The sequence below is a fragment of the Pteropus medius genome, unplaced genomic scaffold (genome assembly GCF_902729225.1).
Source record: "Pteropus medius unplaced genomic scaffold, Ma_sr-lr_union100, whole genome shotgun sequence".
Taxonomy (NCBI): domain Eukaryota; kingdom Metazoa; phylum Chordata; class Mammalia; order Chiroptera; family Pteropodidae; genus Pteropus; species Pteropus medius.
The window spans coordinates 117,495-139,929 of record NW_024340851.1 but is presented as its reverse complement, the minus strand read 5'-3'; the positions used below and the strand labels follow the sequence as shown (position 1 = coordinate 139,929).

At 33.9% G+C, this 22,435-nt stretch overlaps 1 protein-coding gene across 13 annotated transcripts in view; it reads left to right on the top strand.

The window, feature by feature from the left end:
• The window catches only part of ATRX (ATRX chromatin remodeler), a 261,805-nt gene that overhangs the window by 195,542 nt on the left and 43,828 nt on the right, over nucleotides 1-22,435 (top strand). For all 13 annotated transcript variants that reach the window (XM_039849234.1, XM_039849215.1, XM_039849209.1 and 10 more), the window contains one exon: nucleotides 12,290-12,398. In XM_039849234.1, the coding sequence (XP_039705168.1) occupies nucleotides 12,290-12,398 (109 nt within the window). The remainder of the gene's footprint in view (nucleotides 1-12,289; nucleotides 12,399-22,435) is intronic.

The window sequence follows — 22,435 nt, the reverse complement described above, 5'->3', positions numbered from 1 at the left end:
CCTTCCTTTCCTTCCTTCCTCCCTCCCTCCCCTTGTGACTATTATGAGTAATGCTGCTATGAACATTTGTATACAAGGTTTTATTTATTTAATTTAAACATCTGTTTTCAGTTCTTTTGGATATATACCTAGGAATGGAATTATTGGGTCATATGATAATTCTCTGTTTAACTTATTGAGGAACTACCAAACTGTTTTCCACACTCACTGCACTATTTTACATTCCCACAAGCAGTGTACAGGGTTTCCAATTTCTCCACATCTTCGCCTGTGCTTGTTTTGTATTTTATTTTTAAATTATAGCCATCCTAGTATCTGTGAAGTGGTATCTCATTGTGATTTTGATTTGTATTTCTCTAATGACTAATAATGTTCAGCATTCAGATCTACCCGTTTTCGAATTTGGGTTATTAGTCTTTTTTGTTACCGAGTTGAGAGGTTTGTTTGTTTGTTTGTTTGTTTGTTTGTTTTACATTTTCTGCCTACTAGCCCTTATCAGCTATACAATTTGTAAATATTTTATCTTATTCTGTGTGTTGTCTTTTTACTTTGAGTGTCCTCTGATGCACAAAAGCTTTTATTTTTCATTTTGATGAAGTCCAATTTATTTATTTTTATGTTACTTATGCTTTTAGTGTTATAGTAACAAACCAATGCCAAATCCAAGTTCATGAAGTTGTACCCCTATGTTTCCTTCAAAGAATTATATAGTTTTAGCTCTTATATTTAGATCTTTGATCCATTTTGAGTTAATTTTTATATATAGTATAAGCTAAAGGTCCCACTTCAGTCCTTCACTATGGCTATCCAGTTGTCCTAGCACTAGTTTTTGAAAAGACCATTCTTTCCCCATTGAATAGTCTTGGCACCCTTGTTGAAAATCAGTTGACCATGGAGACATAGATTTATTTCTTGATTCTGAGTTCTATTCCATTAATCCATGTTTCAGTCCTTATGCCAGTAACACGCTGTCTTGATTACTGTTGCTTTGAAAGTACATTTTGAAAGTGTGAGTCCTCCTGCTTTGTTCTTCAAGATTGTTTTGGCTGTTTGGTCCCTTGCAATTCCATATAAATTTTAGAATCACCTTATACATTTCTACAGAGAAGTCAGTTTGGATTCTGATAGGAATTGTGTTGAATTTGTTTCTACTTATTTTATTGTTTTTGATAGTATTGTAAGTAGAATTGTATACTTAATTTCATGTTTTAATTTTTCATTGCAAATACATAAATTGAGTTTTGTCTATTAAATCATTTATTTTAATTGTGTTTTAGTGGATTTCTTAAAGGATCATCCAAATACAAGATCATGTCATCTGCAAATAGAGATAATTTTCTTCCTCCTTTCCAGTGTGGATTACTTGCCCACTTTCCCTGGTTAGAATCTCAAGTACAATGTTGAATTGAAGTGGCAAGAGCCAAAATCCTTTTCTTGTTCCTGATCTTAGGAGGAAAGAATGTGATCTTGCACTATTATTTAAAGTTTTAGCTTTCACTATAATGTATAGTTTTAGCTTTCGTTTTTTCATAGATACTGTTTTTCAAGTTGAGGAAGGAAGGTTCCTTCTCTTTCTAGTTTTTTGTTTTTTATTGTGAATGTGTGTTGGATAGTATCAAATGATTTCTCTGCATCTATTGAGATGATCATGTGGGTTTTAAAATTCTATTGATATGGAATATTACTTTGATTATCATATTTTAAACCAACCTTACGTACCTGGGATAGATCCCATTTGGTCATTGTATATAATTCTCTTTATATGTTGTTGGATTTAGTATGCTAGTATTTTGTTGAGGATTTCTGCCTCCTTATACATAAGAGATACTAGTTTTCAGTTTTGTTTTCTCATAATGCTTCTGTGTGGTTTTGGTATGAGTCTAATAGTGGCCTCATTTAATGAGTTGGGAAATGATCCCTCTTTGATTTTTTGGAATAGTTTGGAAAGGATTGGTATTAATTTTTCTTAAAATATTTGCTAGAATTCAACAGTGAAGCCATTTGGACCTGTTTTTTCTTGTGGGTAGTAGTAGTTGTTGTTATTATTACTATAAAATATACATAACAAAATTTAACATTTTGTCAGTGAAAAGGTAACCTACAGAATAGGAGGAAACACTTGCAAATGATATATCTGCTAAGGTGTTACTATCTAGAACACATAAAGAACTCTTGCGCCTCAACAACAACAACAACAACAACAACAACAACAACAAAATAACTGGATTCAAAAAATGAGCATAAGACTTGAATAGATATTCTCTAAAGATGATATACAAATGACTAACAACCACATGAAAACATGGTTAACATCACTAATTATTAGAGAATTGAGAATCTAAACTACAATACACTTAATACAACCCAACACTCAATAGGATGGCTGCTATTAAAAATGACAGGAATGTAATATAATGCAGCCACTATGGAAAACAGTATGGCAGGCAGTTCCTCAACAAATTAAAACTAGAATTATCATATGATCCAGCATGCCCTTCTGGGTATAAACCCAAAAGAATTTAAAGCGTGGTCTCAAAGAGATATTTGTATACCCATATTAATAGCAGCATTATTGACAATACTAAAAAGTTGGAAACAACCCAAATGTACATCGGTAGATCAATGGATTAACAAAATGCAGTACACATATACAATGAAATATTATTCAGCTTTTCAAAGGGAGGAAATCTTGTCGCATGCTACAATATGAATGAACTTTGAAGATATTATACTAAGTGAAATAAGCCAACACAAAAACGACAAATACTGTGCAATTCCATTTGTTTGAGATATCTGAAGTAGTCAGATTCATAGAGACAGAAAGTAGAATAGTGAGGAAGCAGAGAATGGGTAGTTGTTTAATAGGTATGGTTTCGGTTTTGCAAGATGAAAAAGTTCTTGAGACCTGTTAACACTACTGAACTGTACACTTAAAATGCTTTAGCTGGTAAATGTTATGGTATGTGTGTTTTACTACAATTTAAAAAGTTACACAACCAACTCCTTAGTGGAAGTGCGGTAAAGCAAGGTTATTGTTTGTTTTGTTTTACATTAATTTTTCCATTTTGTCAGTATTTGTCTTTCATTAAACATACAAATTTTTAAAAACTGGTAAGAGATATTGGACAAGAAAATGAGAACTCAGTAGTTTTTTGTTTATTCTGTAAGGCAAAGTAGATTTGTATATAAAATTAAATAGGCGTTATTTAAAAAAAAAACAAAAAAACGATATTTGATGAATACCCACCAGGTACCCTGCCAAGGACTGGGACATATCCAAAAAAATATTACTATGAGTAATGTCAGTGAGTTTACAGTTGTCCCTCTCTTAAGGAGCTAATAGTCTAATGGTGAATATAGATACTAAACAAATAAATACAGAAAATTAAACGCCCAGGAAATTGAGAGGAGGAAAATATTTCTATGATTTAGGAAGAAGTTGGTGTAATCATCATACCTCAAGATATCTTGGAAATCTCCTTAGTATGTCTTAACCTTATTTCTCCTTATCAGTCAATTAGTAGAAAACAAAGAAATCCAAATTGGGAGGAGAGAAATAGGAAGAAAAAAAGTTTCTACAATTTTGACCATTTTTAAGTGTCCAGATCTGTAGCATTATTTAAAAGAAATTTCACAAGTCCTGCTGGGGTGCAAGTACATGAAACTCCTTACCCTGTCATGCCAGAAGTCCTCTCCCCATAAAATAAGTTTAGTTTTTAAACTTTTTATTGTTTCAGAAACATTAAAAATTTTTTTAATTTTTAAATTATTGTTGACATTCAACATATTAGTTTCAGGTATACAGCATAGTGGTTAGACACTTATATAATTTATGAAGTGATCCCCCTGATAAGTCTTGTACTTACCTGGCACCATACATAGTTATTACAATATTATTGACTATATTTTCCTATGCTATACTTTCACACTCCCCATGATGATTTTATAACTGTCGGTTTGTACTTTTTAATCCCTTTCCCTTTTCATCAAGCCCTCCAACACTATACCCACATGGCAACTATCAGTTTGTTCTTTGTATCTATGAGCATGTTTCTGCTTTGTTTGTTTATTTTGTTCTTTAGATTCCACATGTGAGTGAAATCAGATGGCATTGGTCTTTCTCTGTCTGACTTACTTCACTTAGCATAAAACTCTCTAGGTCCATCCATGTTGTTGTAAATGGCAAGACTTCCTTCTTTTTAATGGCTGAATAATGTTACATTATATATATGTACCACTTCTTTATCCATTCATTTATTGATGGAAACTTAGGTTGCTTCCATATCTTGGCTATTGTAAATAATTCAACGAACATAGGGGTGCATATGTCTTTTTGAATTAGTGTTTTGGATTTCTTTGGAGAAATACTCAAAAATGGACTTTCTGGGTCAAAAGATAGTTCTTTTTTTAATAATTAGAGGAGCTTCCATATTGTTTTCCATAGTGGCTGCCCCAATTTGCAATCCCACCAACAGTGTATGAGGGTTTCCTTTTCTCCACATCTTCTCTAACATTTGCTGTTTGTCGATTAATTGAGGATGGCCTTTCTGACAAATGTGAGATGATATCTCACTTGTGGTTTTAATTTAATTCCCTGATGATTAGTGATACTGAGCCTCTTCACATATGTCTGTTGGCCATCTGTGTCCTCTTTGGAGAAATATCTATTTAGGTCCTCTGACTGTCTTTTAATTGGATGGCTTTTTTTTTTCCTTTTGGTGTTAAGTTGTATAAGTTCCTTATATATTTTGAATATTAACCCCTTATTGGATATATCATTCGCAAATATCTTCTCTCATTCAGTACTTTTTCTCTTCATTTTGTTTACAGTTGCCTTCTCTGCAAAAACTTTTTATTTTGATGTAGTTCCATCTTTTTATTTTTTCTTTTGTTTCACTTGCCTGAGAAGATCTATCCAAAAAAGTATTACTAAGAGTAATGTCAAAGAGTTAACTGCCTAAGTTTTCATTTATTAGTTTTATGGTTTTGGGTCTTACATGAGAGTCTTTAGTCGATTTTGAGTTTATTCTTGTAAATGATGTAAGAAAGTTTCTTTTTTTGCATATTTCATTTTTTTTGCATATATCTCTAGTTTCATTTTTTTGCATGTGTATCTACAGTTTTCCCAACACCGTCTATTGAAGAGACAGTCCTTACCCTATTGTTTATTCTTGCCTCCTTTGTTATAGATTAATTGACCATGTCAATGTAGGTTTATTTCTGGGCTCTTTATTATGTTCTGTTGATCTATGTGTTTGTTTTTATGCAAGTAACATGCCATTTTCATTACTGTAACCTTGTACTATAGTTTGATATCAGGTAGCATAATACTTCCAATTTTGTTCTTCCTCAAGATTGCATTGGCTATTCAGGGACTTTTGTGGTTCCATATAGATTTTAGGATGAATTGTTCTAGTTCTGTGAAAAATGCCATTGGTATTTTGATAAGGATTGCACTGAATCTGTAGATTGCTTTGGGTAGTATGGATGTTTGAATGATGTTATTTCTGCCTATTTATGAGCACGGTATATGCTTCCATTTATTTGTGTCTTCATTGTTTTTCTTGAATGTCTTATAATTATCCAGTTGTCTTTTACTACATTGTTTAAATTTATTTTTAAGTATTTTATTTTTGTGATACAATTGTGAATGGGATTGTTTTCTTAATTTCTCTGATAGTTTTGTTATTGGCATATAAAATGCCACCAATTTCTGAATATTAATTTTGTATCTTGCTACTTATTGAATTCATTTATCAATTCTAACAGTTTTGTGTGTGTGTGTAGAATATTTTAGAGTTCTTTATATATAGCATCAAGTCATATGCAAATAGTGACAGATTTACTTCCTATCCAATTTGGATGCCTTTTGTTTCTTTTTCTTCTCTGATTGTTATGGCTAGGACTTCGAATACTACGTTGAATAGGAGTTGTGAAAGTGGACATTCTTTTCTTGTTTCTCATCTTAAGGAAAACACTTTTAGCTTTTCCTGGTTGAGTATGATGTTAGCTGTGGGTTTGTGATATATGACCTGTAGTATGTTGTTCCCTCTATTCCCACTTTGCTGAGAGTTTTTATCATAAACCGATGTTAGAGTTTGCCAAAGTTTTTCTGCATCTATTAATATGATCATATATTTTTTATCTTTCATTTTGTTTACATGGTGTATCATGTTAAATGATTTGCGGATATTGAACCAACCTTGAATCACTGGAATAAATCCTACTTAATCGTGGTGTATGACCTTTTTAATATATTTCTGAATTTGGTTTGCTAATATTTTGTTGAGGATATTTGCATCTATGTTCGTCAGGTATATCAATTTATAATTCTCTCTTTTTGTAATGTCTTTGGTTTTGGAATCAGAGTAATGGTGGCCTTGTAAAATGAAATTGGGAACATTCCCTCTTAATTTTTTGGAATAGTTTGAGAAGACTAAGTATTCTTTGAATGTTTGGTGAAATTCACCTTTGAAGCCATCTGTTCCAGGATTTTTGTTTATGGGGAGTTTTTTGATTACCAATTCAATTACATTAGTATTTATGGGTCTATTCACATTTTTTTCTTCTTGATTTTGTCCTGTAAGATTATACGTTTCTAGGAATTTATCCATTTCTTCCAGATTGTTTAGTTCATTGGCATATAATTGTTCTTAGTATTTTCTTATAATCCTCTGGATTTCTGGGATGTCAGCTGTCACTTCTATTTCATTTCTGAATTTGATTATTTGTTTCCTCTCTCATTTTTTCTTCATGAGTCTGGTTAAAAGTTTATCAGTTTACTTATTCTTTTCAAAGAACAGCCATAGGTTTCATTGATCTTTTGTATTGTAGTTTTAGAATCTATTCAGTTTATTTTCCCCATGATGTTTATTATTTCCTTCCTTCTACTCACTTTAGTTTTTCGTTATCATTTTTAATGTTTCTTTAGTTGTGTGTAAAATTAGATTGTTGAAAATTTTCTTTTTTCTTAAGTTAAGCCTGTACGTCTATGAATTTCTCTCTTAGAACTGCTTTGGATGTGTCCCCTAGATTTTGGGTCATTGTGTTTTCATTTTTATTTGTTTCAACGTATCTGTTGATCTCTTTGTTAACTCATTCATTGTTTAGTAACCTGTTATTTAGCCTCCATGTGTTTTTGTATTTTTCAGTTTTTTTCTTGTAATTTCTAGTTTCATATCATTTTGATCAGGGAAGATACTTGCTACGTTTTCAGTGGTCTTAAATTTACTGAGACTTGTTTTTTGGACAAACATGTGGTCTATCCTGGAAAATGTTCCATGTGCACTTGAAAAGAATGTATATTCTGCTGTTTGGGGGAGAAATGTTCTAAAAACGTCGATTCCATCTGGTCTAATGTGTTATTTAATATTGCTGTTTCCTTGTTGATTTTTCGTCTGGATGATATATCCCTTGATGTCAATGGGGTGTTAAATCCCCTACTAGGACTGTGTTACTGTCAATCTCTCCCTTTATGTCTGTCAATATTTGCATTATTTATTTAGGTGCTCCTACATTGGGTGTGTAAATATTGATGAGGGCTATATCTCATTGTTGGATTTCTCCTTTTATCATTATGAAATGTCTTTCTTTGTCTCTTGTTATAGCCTTTGTTTTAAAATGCATGGTGTATATATATATATATATATATATATATATATATATATATATATATATATATATATATATATATATAAACATTGCTACCCCAGCCTTTTTTTCATTTTCATTTTCATAAAATGTCTTTTTTCATTCTTTTTCTATCAGTCTATGTCTTTTGTTCTGAAGTGGGTCTTTTGTAGGCAGCATATGTATGGGTCTTTTTTTCTTATCCATTCAGCTACTCTCTGTCTTTTGATTGGAGTATTTAATTCATTTACATGTAAAGTAATTATTGATAGTTATGTAGTTATTACCATTTTATTATTCATATTTTTAATTTTTTTTTCTTCTTAAAGAAGTTCCTCTAACATTTCTTGTAATACTAGTTTGATGGTGTTGAACTCCTTTAGCTTTCTCTTATCTGGAAAGCTCTTTATCTGTCCTTTGATTCTAAAATGATAGCTTTGCTGAATAGAGTAATCTTGGTTGTGGGTCCTTGCTTTTCATCGCTTTGACTATTTCATGCCAATCCCTCTGGCCTGCAAAGCTTCTGTTGAGAAATCAGCTGACGTTCTTATAGGCATTCTCTTGTAGGTAACTAACTGCTTTTCTCTTGCTGCTTTTATTCTGTCTTAAACCTTTAAGCCATTTCAAATTATGATGTGTGTTGATGTGGGCCTCTTTGGGTTTATGTTATTTGGGACTTATGTTTCCTGGACTTATATGTGTATTTCCTTTGCCAGGTTAGGGAAATTTTTAGTCATTGTTTCTTTAAATAGATTTTCAATCCCTTGTGTTCTCTTCTCTATCTGGCACCCAAAATGTTGATATGCTTGATGTCCCAGAAGTCCCTTAAACTAGCCTAAATTTTTATTCTTTTTTTTCCCCCTCTTATCAGTTTGGTACTTTCTGTTACCTTGTCTCTGAATCACTGATTCTATCCTCTGCCTCATCTAATCTACTGCCATATAATGTGTTCTTCATTTCTGACCGACTTTTTTTTTTTTACAATTTCTATACCTTTGTGTAAGTTCTCACTTAGATAATCTATTTTCCCCCATGTTTCTTAATCATTCTTTTCACCAGTGTTTTGAACACTTCCTGGTAGATTGCTTAGCTCCATTTCATTTAGTTCTTTTTCTGTTATTTTGTCCTCTTCTTTCATTTGGGACATGTTCTTTTTGTCTCCTCATTTTGGCTGACTCCTTGTGTTTGTTTCTTTGTATTAGGCAGATCTGCTATATCTCCCAGTCTTGGTAGGGTGGCCTTATGTAGTTGGTGTACTAAAGGGCCTAGTAGTGCTTTCTCCCTGGTCTCCTTAGATGGGTACTCCAGTTGTGTCCCTTTCATGGGTTGTGTGTTCCCTCTTGTTGTAATTGATCCTTGATTGCTGTTGGCATATTAGTAGGTGCGAATGACCTGTAGGCAGACTGAGAACTAGCCGTGATTTCAGCAGATGAGCTGTTGTTCTGGGGCTGACTCCATTGAGCGGGATTTGCTTTAGTGGGGCTCTGGTGCTTATCCTGTCTGTCCTTTTGGTATGTCATTTGTGGAGCTAATTGGGTGGTGTTTTGGTGTGGTCTATAGTTGGCCAGCAGGTATGTTGGTTTGGGGACCTCTTGGGAGATTCTGCAGTTCAGGTGAAGGTCAGCCATTGCCTGTGCCCAGTATGGGGTCACCTCATAGAAACTGCAAACTTATCTGCATTTGGTAACTGCCTGTGCTGTACTTGGAGGCTCCTAGGAGAGGCTATGCTGCAATTCGAGGCTGGTTGCCACTTTGCCTGGCTTGGGGCCATTTAGCAAGAGGTACAGTGTATGCCGAGGCCAGCCACTGCTTATTTGGGGTGTATGGACCTTGGAGAGATTTTAGTTAAGTCTGTAGCATGAGTCAAGACAGGCTGTTTATATGGAAAGGCCACTGGACATGGCTTTGGTGGGCCTGCAAGTTGGCTGGAGTAGGGTCTCAGAGAATCAGTGGGGTGGGGCAAGCAGTGTTTGCCAACTTAATGGAGACTCAGATTTGGCACCCATCTGTGCCTGCAAGCTGTGTAGGAGGAGAGCTCAACTAAGGAACAGTGGTGCCTGCCAGTGCTTCTGTCACAGAGGAAGCTACCCCTGCAGCTGTTGTTGAAGCCAGACAATTTAGTTCCTCCCTGTATGTCTCTGGTGCTTTTTGAGCTGCTCTTTTTTTTTTTTTTTTTGCTGGAGCTTAGAGTGTTTGTGAGCTAGTGAGTCTGTGTGTGGGACTTTTAAGAGGACGCCTGGGTCTGTGGCATCCCTCTGTCTCACCTGGACTGAATCACTGGTGATTTTCACAGCCAGATATTTTGGGAACTACTTTTCCCAGCACTGGTGCTCCAGACTGAGGAGCCTGCTGTGGGGCTGGGACCTTTTGTCCCTCAGGGAGACCTCTTCAGCCGAGCTATCCCTCCAGATTTTAAACTGCTATATGTGGGTATGGAACCAGCCCCTCAGCCCCTCCTACCAGTCTCGACATAGCTTCTTTTATATTTTTAGTTATAGGAGTTCTATTTAGCTAGTTAGTCTTCAGATGGTTTTCAAGGGTGGTTTTTCTATAATTTAGTTGTAATTCTGATGTGGTTGTGGGAGAAGGCGAGCCACCATTTACCTACTCTGCTATCTTGACCAAAACTCTTAATATATTTTTCTGTTATTCCTATGTATTAGTTTTTTTTTAAGTTAGATTTTATGTTCTGCAAGTGCCTCATTATCTGAAAGACAGTGTTACAAAAAAGTTATATCAATTTATCACTATGAATAAATGGAAAATGCCCATGTTACTGTATACCTTTAGTACTATAATAACATTTTCCCCATCTTTAATGGGTAAAAACAGTTGTCTTTGTTTTAATTTATACTTTTTAACCACTGATAAGGTTGAATATTTTTTATATGCTTGCTAGTTCATATCTAATTTTATAAATTATCTTCAGGAAATATTTGTTTTAACCATCAATCGATTTGGTTTATCATTTGAGTACCTACTACTAGTAGTCCCCCTCCTCCTCCTCCTACTACTGCTGTGTTTTGGGCACTGGACAGTTAATGTGAGCGGTATTACAGGAAATTGTGTTATAGAGTGGGATCAAACGCACATGTGTGCCATAATATAGATAGATATAATTTGCTATAGATCTTAGGTGACAATATTAAGTACTCAATAGCTTAATTACTGTGTGACAGGCACTGTTCTAAGTGGTCTTTTTATATTAACTCATTTAATAAACAATTCTATGCAGTAGATACTGTGGTTATCTCCCATTTTTAAAGATAAAGACAAAGACACTGAAGCAAAAGGAGTTTAATTTGCCCTGATTGAAAATGCTAGTAAATGATGAAACTGAGATTAAACTTAGGGAGTCTGACTCTGAAGTTAATATTTTTGATTACTAACCTATACTGACTGTATCACAGTTTTTACATGTTGGATTCACAGAAGTGGTAGTACAAATTGTTCATTTGTATTATCACAGAAAGGTGAGTATCTTGAAGTACTTTTTAAAATATTCATATATTGCATTTGTTTATGATTAGCATATTTATTTTAATAATTATCCTACTCAAGTGAACAGTTAATGCAAATATGTCTCCAGCCTCTTACTTTTTTATCCAACCTTCTATCTCAAATTCTTTTTTCCTTAGATGTGTATGCCTTTTTTTCCAGTTGAAAGAAATAAAAACCATAAATAAATAAATTGACTCTCTTAGCCATTACTGAATTTTCATTGAAATTCTAGGGTTTCAATGTAGGTAAAGATATAGGTAAGTAATAAACATGTCAAAAGGCATCTTTTAAACTAATATACTAAGTTTAAGTAAAAAGTTTGCTGAAAGACATAAATCTATTTTGCCAACTTGATTTTAAAGACTCTAGGGTATGATACGAATTTTGCTTGGAAGTGAAATCGTATGTTGACAGTTAAATAATTGATATGAAAATTATGTATGATAAAATATAAAGATATCATAAGCATTTAATCCTTTAGTATTTTAGTATCATCGTAAATATTGAATAAAATTTCACTTTACTATTCAAAAGGCAAACATATCTGATTACTGTTTAACTTATAAAGTCACAGTCTTTTACTTAATCTCACACACACACACACACACACACACAATTGTCATGAAATAGCAACATCTGCTGATATTTGTGGCTAGACTATATATAATAGTTTTGGCACATAATAGGTATTCAATAAATACTTGTTCAGGGAATGAATAAATGCCTTATATGTCTTTTATCTGATCAGTATCAACATGTTAATAAGAAGGGGGAAACCGGGATGTTTATAGATCTAATTAAAAGCAAGCTTCATGAGCATAATGCACCTTAATCATATTCTTTTGCAAGTTTTAAAGGATTGTAATCAAGGAACTCTTTTAAGAAATCCACATGTAGACGAAATACTTTCTTAAAGTACCTTTGTTATTCAGTATCTATTGGAAGGAAATCTGTGGTAAATTTATTTGTAATACAATGAATTATCTCTTGATTAAAAATTTTGCTTAGCTATGCAAATATAATATATATAACCAGCTTTTAAATGGTGAGGAAGGAAGAAAATCTATTACTAGCAGAACAATGACTTTCAAATTTCTCTCTCTCTCTCTCTCTCTCTCTCTCTCTTTCTCTCTCTTTTGTTTTTTGGTCAAATATTCAGGTGAAGGGAAGTGGCTCCGAAACATTGACTATTACCGTTTAGATGGTTCTACTACTGCACAATCAAGGAAAAAATGGGCTGAGGAATTTAATGATGAAACTAATGTGAGGTAGGAAACCTTTTTTGTTTGTGTAGAGAGGTTTTAAAAAGTTATTAAAAATCTACCTACAGTAAAATTCACTTTTTAGTATATATTCTACAGTTTTTGATGAATGCATGATATAGTCAAGATAGAAAATGGTTTCATCATACCTAAAAATTCACTCATGGAATCATACAATTTGTAGCCTTTTGAATCTCACTTATTTCACAAGGCAAAATGCATTTGAGATTTATCCTTATTGTTATATATGTCAATGGTTGTTTTCCTTTTTATTGTTCAATAATATTCCATTGTATGGATGTATCACAGTTTATTTGCAGTTGAGAGATGTTTACGTTGTTTCTAGGTTTTGGAATTAAAATTGAAGCTGCGCTAAATAGCCATGTATAAGTTTTTGTGTGACCCCTAGATATTTACCCAAGTGAAATGAAAATCTAGGAGTTCAATTCCTGGGTTGTATGGTAAGTTTATATTTAGTTTGTAAGAAACTGCCAGTTTTAAAAGCAGTTGTACAGTTGTTCATTCCCACCAGCAGTGTCTGAGAGTTCCAGTTGCTCTTCATTCTTGTTAGTGCTTGGTATTATTGTGTTTTGTTTTGTTTTGTTTTTAATTTTATTTTATTTATTGTTTGGTGACATTGGTTAACAAAATCCAGTAAGTTTCAGGTCTGAAATTTAACAGTAAGGCATATATATATTGCATTGTGTGTTCCCCACCTATAGTTAGATTTCTTTCTGTCACCACATATTTGACCTCTTTTATCCCCATCTATCCCCTCTCCCCTATCTATCTCCCTCCTCCTCCCTCTCCCCTACACTCTGGTAACCACTAGTCTATTGTCCATGTCCATGAGTCTCTGTTTGTCCTGTTTGTTTCTTTTACGTTTATATCCCACATATGAGTGATAGCATGTGGTTTTCAACTTTTTCTGTCTGGCTTATTTCGCTTAGCATGATTATCTCAAAGTCCATCCATGTTGTCACAAATAGCACTATTTCATCTCTGCTAATGACTGAGTAATATTTTATTGTATATATGTATGACAGCTTCTTTAACCAATCATCTATCATAGGACACATCGATTGCTTCCATATCCTGGCCACCATGAATAATGCTGCTATGAACATCGGTGTCCAAATATCTTTTCGAATATGGATTTTCAAGGCTTTGGAGTAAATACCCAGAAGAGGGATTGCTGGATCATGTGGTAGATCAATTCTTAGTTTTTTTGCAGCCCTACCAGCAGTGTATGAGGGATCCTTTTTCTCCACATCCTCTACAAAACTTGTTATTAATTGTCCTATTGAATAGCTATTCTAACAAGTGTGAGATGATATCTCATTGTGGTTTTGATTTACATTTCCCTATTAGCTAGCGATGTTGAGCATGTTTCCATGTGTTTGTTGGCTGTTTGTATGTCTTCTTGGGTGAAGTATCTGTTTAGGTTCTCTGCTCATTTTTTAATTGGATTTTTTGGGATTTTTTTAGTTGTTGAGTGGTATGAGTTCTTTGTATATTTTGGATATTTATTAGGCCCTTATCGGAGGCATTGTTTGCAGATATCTTCGCCCATTCAGTTGCTTGCCTCTTTGCCTTGATGTTTTCTTTTGCTATGCAGAAGCTTTTCGGTTTGATATCGTCCTATTCATTTATTTTTGCCTATACTTCTCTTGTCTATGAGGTTAAATTCATAAAATCCTCTCTAAGTCCAAGGTCCATGAGTTTAGTTCCAGTGTTTTCTTCTATTCAATTTATTGTTTTGGGTCTTATATTTAGGTCTTTAATCCATTATGGGATAATTTTGGTGTGTGGTGATAGACAACAGTCTAGTTTCATACTTTTGCATGTGCCTTTCCGGTTTTCCCAGCGCCTTTTATTAAAGAGGCTTTCCTTTCTCCACTGTATATTTTTGGCTTTTTGTCGAAAATTATTTGCCCATATAAACATAGGTTTGTTTTTGGACTTTTGATCTGTTCCACTCGTCTGTGTATCTGTTGTTCTTCCAATAGCATGCCATTTTGATTATTGATGCTTTATAGTATAATTTAAAGTCAGGCAAAGTAATGCCTCCCACGTCATTCTTTTTTCTCTGGATGGCTTTGACAATTTGGGGTCTTCTATGCTTCCATACAAAATCTGATGATTTTTTGTTCCATTTCTTTAAAAAATGCCAATGGAATTTTGATGGAGATTGCATTAAATCTATATAATGCTTTAAGTAATAAGGTCATTTTAACTATATTGTTTCTTCCAATCCAAAACACAATATCTTTCCATTTCTTTGTATCTTCTTGTAATTCTTTTAATAGGGTCTTATAGTTTTCATTATATAGGTCCCTCACATATTTCGTTAGGTTTATTACTAGGTATTTTTTTTTCTTTTTGTTGCCATTGCAAAAGGAATTATTTTTTCTACTTCTATTTCTGACAATTTGTTATTAGAATATAGGAATGCTATGGATTTTTGAACGTTGATTTTGTATCCGGAAACTTTACTGTATTTGCTTATTGTTTCTAGTAGTGTTCTTGTGGAGTCTTTAGGGTTTTCTGTGTAGAGAATCATGTCATCCACAAATAGTGACAGTTTGACTTCATTTCCTAATTGGATGCCTTTTATATCTTTCTCTTGTCTGACTGCACTCTCTAAGACCTTCAATGTTATATTGAATAACAGTGGCGATAGTGGACATCTTTGCCTTCTTGCTGATCTTAGAGTGAAGGTTTTTAGTTTTTCACCATTAAGTATAATGTTGGCTAAGAGTTTGTCATATATGGCCTTTATTATGTTAAGGTACTTTCCTTCTATACCAATTTTGTGAAGTGTTTTGATCATAAATGGATCCTGTATCTTTTCGAAGTCTTTTTCTACATCTATTAATATGATCACGATTCTTAGTTTTTAATTTTTTATGTGGTGTATCACATTAATCGATCTGCGTATGATGAGCCATCCCTGTGCCCCTGGAATGAAGCTGACTTGATCGTGGTGTATAATCTTTTGAATATGTTGCTGTATTCGGTTTGCTAGTATCTTATTTAGGATTTGTGCTTCTGTGTTCATGAGAGATGTTGGTCTGTAGTTTTCTTTTTTGTGTGTGTTATCTTTACCAGGTTTTGGTATCAGGGTAATATTGGCCTCATAAAATCAGTTAGGAAGTATTGCCTCCTTTTTTATTTTTTTGGATAAATTTGAGGAGACTACGTATTAAATTTTTTTTCAGTGTTTGGTAGAATTCATTGGTGAAGCCATCTGGTCCCGGAGTTGTCCTTTTTGGTAGGTTTTTGATGATTGTTTCAATTTCCAAACTGCTGATCAGTCTATTTAGAATTTCGAATTTTTGATTCAGTCTAGGCAGGTTGTATCTTTCTAATTACTCGTCGATTTCTTCTAGGTTATTAAATTTGGTGTTGTATACTTTTTCATAGTATTTTTGTATGATTCTTTGTATTTCTGCAGTGTGTGTCATAATTTCCCCTCTTTCATCCCTGATTTTGTTTACTTGTGTCTTTTCTCTTTTTTTCTTTAATGAATCTAGCCAGGGGTTTGTCAATTTTATTAACTTTTTCAAAGAACCAGCTCCTCGTTGTATTTATTTTTTCTATTATATTTTTGTTATCAATTTTATTTATTTCTGCTCTAATTTTGATTATTTCTTTCCTTCTGCTGACTTTAGGCTTCAGTTGTTCTTTCTTTTCTAATTTTTTAAGATGAAGTGTTAGGTTGTTTATTTGAGCTCATTCTTGTTTTTAGAGATAGGCCTGTAATGATATGAACTTTCCTCTTATGACCTCTTTTGCCGTCTCCCAATAGTTTTGATATTTTGTACTCTCATTATCATTCGTTTTTATGTACCTCTTGATCTCTTTTTTTTTAATTTCTTCTCTGACCCAGTTATTCTTTAGTAGCATATTGTTTCACCTCCATGTATTTGTGGTTCTTCCTGCCTTTTTTTTTTTTTTTTATTCACAGTTCATCTCCGGCTTCAAAACATTTTGATCAGAGAATATGATTGGTATGATTTCAACTCTCTTATATTTATTGAGGCTATCTCTGTGTCCCAGTATGTGATCAGTCCTCTAGTACACATGGAACAGAATGTATAAGCAGCTGTATTGGGATGAAAGGCTCTGTAAATGTCAATTATGTCCAGTTGGTCTAATGTGTCATTTAAGGATGTTATTTCCTTATTGATTTTCTGTTTGGATGATCTGTTCATATCCGACAGTGGAGTATTTAGGTCCCCTACTACGAAAGTGTTTTGGTTTGTTTCTCCCTTTTGTGTTATTAGTAATTGCTTCATATATTTCAGGGCTCCCTGATAGGGAGCATAGATATTAATAAGGGTTATGTCTTCCTGGTATACGATTCCCTTTATCATTATAAAGTGTCCCTCAGTATCTTTCTTTACCTTTTTCATTTTGAAGTCTATTTCGTCCGATATTAGTACTGCTACTCCTGCTTTTCTCTGAATGCCATTTTCTTGAAATATCATTTTCTACCCTTTCACTTTGAGTCTGTATTTGTCTTTGGAACTGAGATGTGCTCTTGGAGTCAGCATATGATTGGGTTTTATTTTTCGATCCAGTCTGCACCTCTGTGCCTTTTTATTGTTGAGTTCAGTACATTTACATTTAGGATTTGTATTGAAATAAACGTTTTCCTATAACTATTTTATCATTTGCTTTCTGGTAGCTCGCTGTTTGCATTGCTTCTGTTTTCATGTGTGGATTTTTTTTTTTTGGGGGTATGGGGTTGTGGCTGAGTTTTCCTCTAAAACCATTCTTGATGTTTATGTTAATAACTTCTAGTTCTGGATCTTTAGGCGTATAGTTTACCATTACCTGGAAATATCATGTGAAGGATGGATTTATACCCATATGTGTGGCAGGGGTGCTTCATTTGTCAGTGTGTGTGTGTGTGTGTGTGTGGTAGTATTATTATTACATTATTGTTATTATTAGCACATTACTTCATTTTTCTTCTTAGGTATGTGCCTTATATCCATTCCCCTTTGCTAATTTGGATCTTTGACTACTCCCCTTTTCTGTCATTGTTGTCTCAGAGTTTCCCTATGTATGCTGAACATTCATTACTATCTTGCTATAGCAAATCTTTTCTTACTTAAGTTAATAATGCACTGTTCTTAGTAAGTGTTGCACTCATCAGTCCTTACTCCTAGTTATGTTTTGTTGTTGTTGTTGTTGTTGTTATTTTGTTTTAGATGAGCTGACCCCTTTCAGTATTTCTTGTAATGCAGGCCTCATAGTGGAGAATTCTCTCAAATTTTGTGTGTCTGGAAAGGTCTTTATTTCTCCTTCATATCTAAAGGAGAACTTTGCTGTATACATTATTCCTGGCTGGTAATTCCTTTCATTTAATATTTTGAATATTTGATTCCATTCTTTTCTGGCTAGTAAAATTTGCACTGAGAAGTCCAAGGATAATCTAATGGATTTTCCTTTATAGGTTACCGTCTTCTTTTCCCTGGCTGCCTTGAGAATTCTTTCTTTGTCGTTGATTTTTGATAATTTTAATACAATGTGTCTTGGAGAAGGCCTTTTTGGGTTGAGATAATTGGGTGTTCTGTTGATTTCTTGAATTCCAAGCTCCAGCTCATTCCTTAGATTTGGGATATTCTCGTTAACTGTTTATCTGAAAATACTTTCTAATATCTGCTCCTTTTCCTCCCCTTCGAGAATGCCCATTATTCTTATGTTTCCTCCCTGATAGTATCAGATAGTTCTTATATTTCTCTGTCATTCTTTTTTATTCTTCGGTTTCTCTCTTCTTTTTTCTGTGATTTATTTCTAGATTTCTGTCTTCAGTACCACTGATGCTTTCCTCCATTTGGTTGACTCTATTTCCTAAGCTTGCTATTTCATTTTTCATGTCTTTCAGTGTGTTCTTCATCTCCAGAAGTTCTATTCCGTTATTTTGCGGCCTTCAATCTCCTTGCTAAAGAGCTCATTCTGCTCGTCTAGTTCTTTTTTCAATTCCTGAAATTGTTGATATGAATTGTTTTGGATTTCATGGAGTTTTTTCGGAAGTACCATCCCGAATTCTCTGTCATTTAAGTTGCATGTTTCTGTGTCTGTTAGCTGATTTTTTGGAGATTTTTCTTTTTTTCTGAGCTGCCTTGTCTCCTTGGTTTTTCGTGGTATTTAATGGACTATTTCTCTGCCTGGATATTAATGGAAGTGTATTCTGCTTTTTTTTTCCCCCAGAAAGAAATTTTATTATATAAAGATCTCTCTTTAGCCTGAAGGCATTTTTCTTTTGGGTCCAGTAGGTGGCATCTAAGCCTCTTGGATCTCTGCTTTATATAATGTCTTAATAATGCCATTTTTTCCTTATAGATATTCAGTCATGCTCTCTACCCTCAGTCTCAGTCCCTGTCAGTGTTAGTGACTGTTTGGGTAGCATTTGTTCAGATTCCCTTTGGGCTCCATGGTGTTCAGTCTTGGAGGATATGCGGGGAGGGCTCTCTGTGTTGGTGGATGAGGGCCGCAGCTCAGCCTTGCATTTTGCAGCCACTCCTGTTAAAAGTCAACTGTTGCTTCTTAGCTGTCCCTACTTGTATGCTGTCCCCACTTCTCTGCTTTCTTCCCTGATCTCTGGGCACTGTTGCTGCGTGGAGCTCACAGCTCTCTCAGGCAGGGCTATTCAGGGAACCCATCCCACCTTCTCCCTTCCCCCTCGTCCTGTAGGGAGCTCCGGCTACAAGAAGCATCTTCTCCTTTTCTCCCAGTCTACCGCCCGTCTCCTGGGGTACTGACCTGTGGTAGCTCTTATGCGAAGATCGCATGCTCAGACATGCTGGTGTGCAGGTTGGGTGTTTTTTGTTGAGTTTTAGATGCTCAGCTTATTGTTGTCTCAAGGGGAGAGTTCTGGGGTCGTCTCTCAGTCCGCCATGTTTTTGTCGTCACTCCTATTGTGTTGTTTATTTTTTTATTTTATTTTTTATTTTTATTTTTTAATTATTTTTTATGATGACATTGGTTAATGAAATCCAATAAGTTTCAGCTGTACACTTTAACAGTAAGGCACATATATGTTTACACTCTGTGTTCACCTGCCACAGTTAGATTTCTTTCTGTCTCCACATATTTGACCCCCATTACCCTGTCTACCTCCCCCACTCCTATTGTGTTTTTTTAAAAATTATTTTACCTTTTCTTATAGGTATGTAATTGTATGTCGTGATTTTAATTTGCATTTCCATAAAGATGATTGATGTGGAACATCTTTTCATGTACTTATTAGCCATTTTTATATCCTCTTAGGGACAAATCTGTTACAGCGTTTTAAAATAAAGTATTCTTGAGCTCTTTTATCTGTTGTAGAAGCTTGAATCATATATAGTTGACCTTTGAATCATGTGGGAGTTCAGTGCACCAACGCCACACAGTTAAATCCTTATATAACTTTCAACTCCCCAAAAAAGGTAACTACTAATAGCCTACTGTTAAGTGGAAGCCTTACTGATAATGTAAACAGTCGATTAACACATATTTTGTACATTATATGAATTATATACAGTATTGTTTTAATAAAGTAAGCTAGAGAAAAGAAAATGTTACTAAGAAAATCATTAGGAAGAGAAAATTTATGTAAAACCTTTGCATATAAGTGGACCTGTGCAGTTCAAACCCATGTTGTTCAAAGGTCAACTGTACTTTAAGCTATAGAGTGTGTTTTATATGTGTTGCTGATGTTGCTTTTAATTGGTAGCTATAACAGACTTGTACTTCATTTGGAAGAGAATGAAATGTATGTATACACACACACACACACACACACACACATACCTATAAACATATGCACACACACATGCACATGTGTGAAAGCATGGCCTTTAAGAAAAGGATGAATAGATGGAGTTAGTTTAATGGCAGAGTGGCTAAGGTATGCCTTAATAAATGTTTTAAAGTATGGAAGATACTATATTGTGTGTGTTAAACACGTTTTAATTCTAGCAGAATCCTCAACTATACCAAGGTGTAAGGCTAGAGAAATTACAATTATGCCATAGGAAGAGTATATTCTATTTGATATTTAAAATCTGTAGAGTCTGGGAGAGCTTACAAAGGGACAGTTTGTGTAAAAGTGTAAAAGCATATGTTTAAATAATTATTTAAAGAATAAGTACATTTTTATATTTTGTTTGCTATGTTTTTAAAAATTATTTATGTAAGGTAATTTTATTAACCAAATAACCCTAGTCTAATTTGTCAGACTTTATTTAAGCCTTTGACTTGCTCGGTTTCCCAAATTTGTAAATATCATAGTAGCATATGATTTGTCCCATAACATTTCATATTTCATGACCAGTAGGAACAACATTGAAATGTGGAAGCTGAGCTGTCTGCTTCGCTTACTCACTAGCCAATTAACCCCTTTCCCAACATTAGCCAAAAAGTGCCTCTGATTCAAACTCATCATACATATACATACATATATATATACACATACACATACACACACATACATACATACATGCATACATACATACATACATATATACATATATATCATGGTTTTGAAGGGTTACTCTTGAGTAGCTAAACCTGTCTGGATTATATCCAAAAATGTTAGAGATTATGTCTGTCTGCTGTCTGTCTATATTCTATCTTCTCATGACTCAGTAATTTTCAGAAAATAGAATATAAATATAATATTTGTTTATAGTGAAGCAGATGGATAGACACATTAGGGTAAACTTTAAGATAATGAGCATTTCTAATGTTGTCTTGTGTGACTAGGAAGTAATTTTCAATAGTCTCAACTTGATACTGCTGTTTTAAAACTTTTTATTTAGAGATTTATAGATGCACAGGAACTTGCAAAGATAGTATAGAGACATCCTGTGTACCCTTCACCTGATTTTCCCTAATGGTTACATATTGCACACCTATAATATCAAAACCAAGAAATTGACACTATATCAATGTATATGTATGTCTTTTTATTACATATGTAGAGATTCCAACAATCACCACTACAATCAGGCTACATTCCATCACTACAAAGATTGTTCTCTTACTACCCTGTTTTAGTCACATCCATTCTTACCACCAAGCTTACTACTATCCTTAACTCCTGGCAATAACTAATTTGTTCTCCATCTTCATAATTTTGTAATATCGACACTGTTATATATATAAATGATATCATCATATGTGATCTTTTGAGATTTTTTTTAAGTCAGCATAATGCCCTTCAGCTCCATCCAAGTTGTTATGTATATCAATAATTCATTCCTTTTTATTACAGAGTAGTATTCCATGGTAGGGTTGTACCAGTTTGTTCAATACAAATTGTACATGTATTGCAGGGCATTTTGGTTATTTCCATATTTGGCTATTACACCTAAAGCTGCTATGAATATTATGTACATATTTTGTGTGAATCTAAGGTTTCATTTCTCTAGGATAAATGCCCAAGAGTACAATTGCTAGGTTGCATAGTAAGTGACTAGCTTTTTTAAGAAACTGCCAAACTGTTTTCCGGAGTAGCTGCACCATTTTACATACATCATAGCCTTAGTTTGCATTTCCCTGATGTCTGGTTATATTAAATTTTCTTCTAATGTGTTTATGTGCCATGTATATATCATCATCTTTGTGAAATGTTTCTTCATGTCTTTTGCCCATTTTCCAATTGGATTGCTTGCTTTTTTACTGTTGAGTTTTGAAAATTCGGTATGAGTCATTTGTCAGATACATGGTTTGCAAATATTTTCTGCCTGTGTATGGTTTGACTTTTCATCTGTTTGTCTTTCACAGAGCAAAAGATTTTAATGGCGATGAAGTCTAGTTTGTGAAACTTTTTTGTCCATTTATTTTTTAGCACAATTTTGGTGTCAAGTCTAAGAACTCTGACCAAAGCCCTAAGTCCTGAAGATTTCTTCTGAATTGTCTTCTAAAAATTTTATAGTTTTATATTTTATATTTAACTCTGAGGTACAGTTTGAGTTAATTTTTGTATAACATGGGATTTAGCTTGAGTTCAGTTTTTTCTTTTTCTTCTTTTTTTTTTTTTT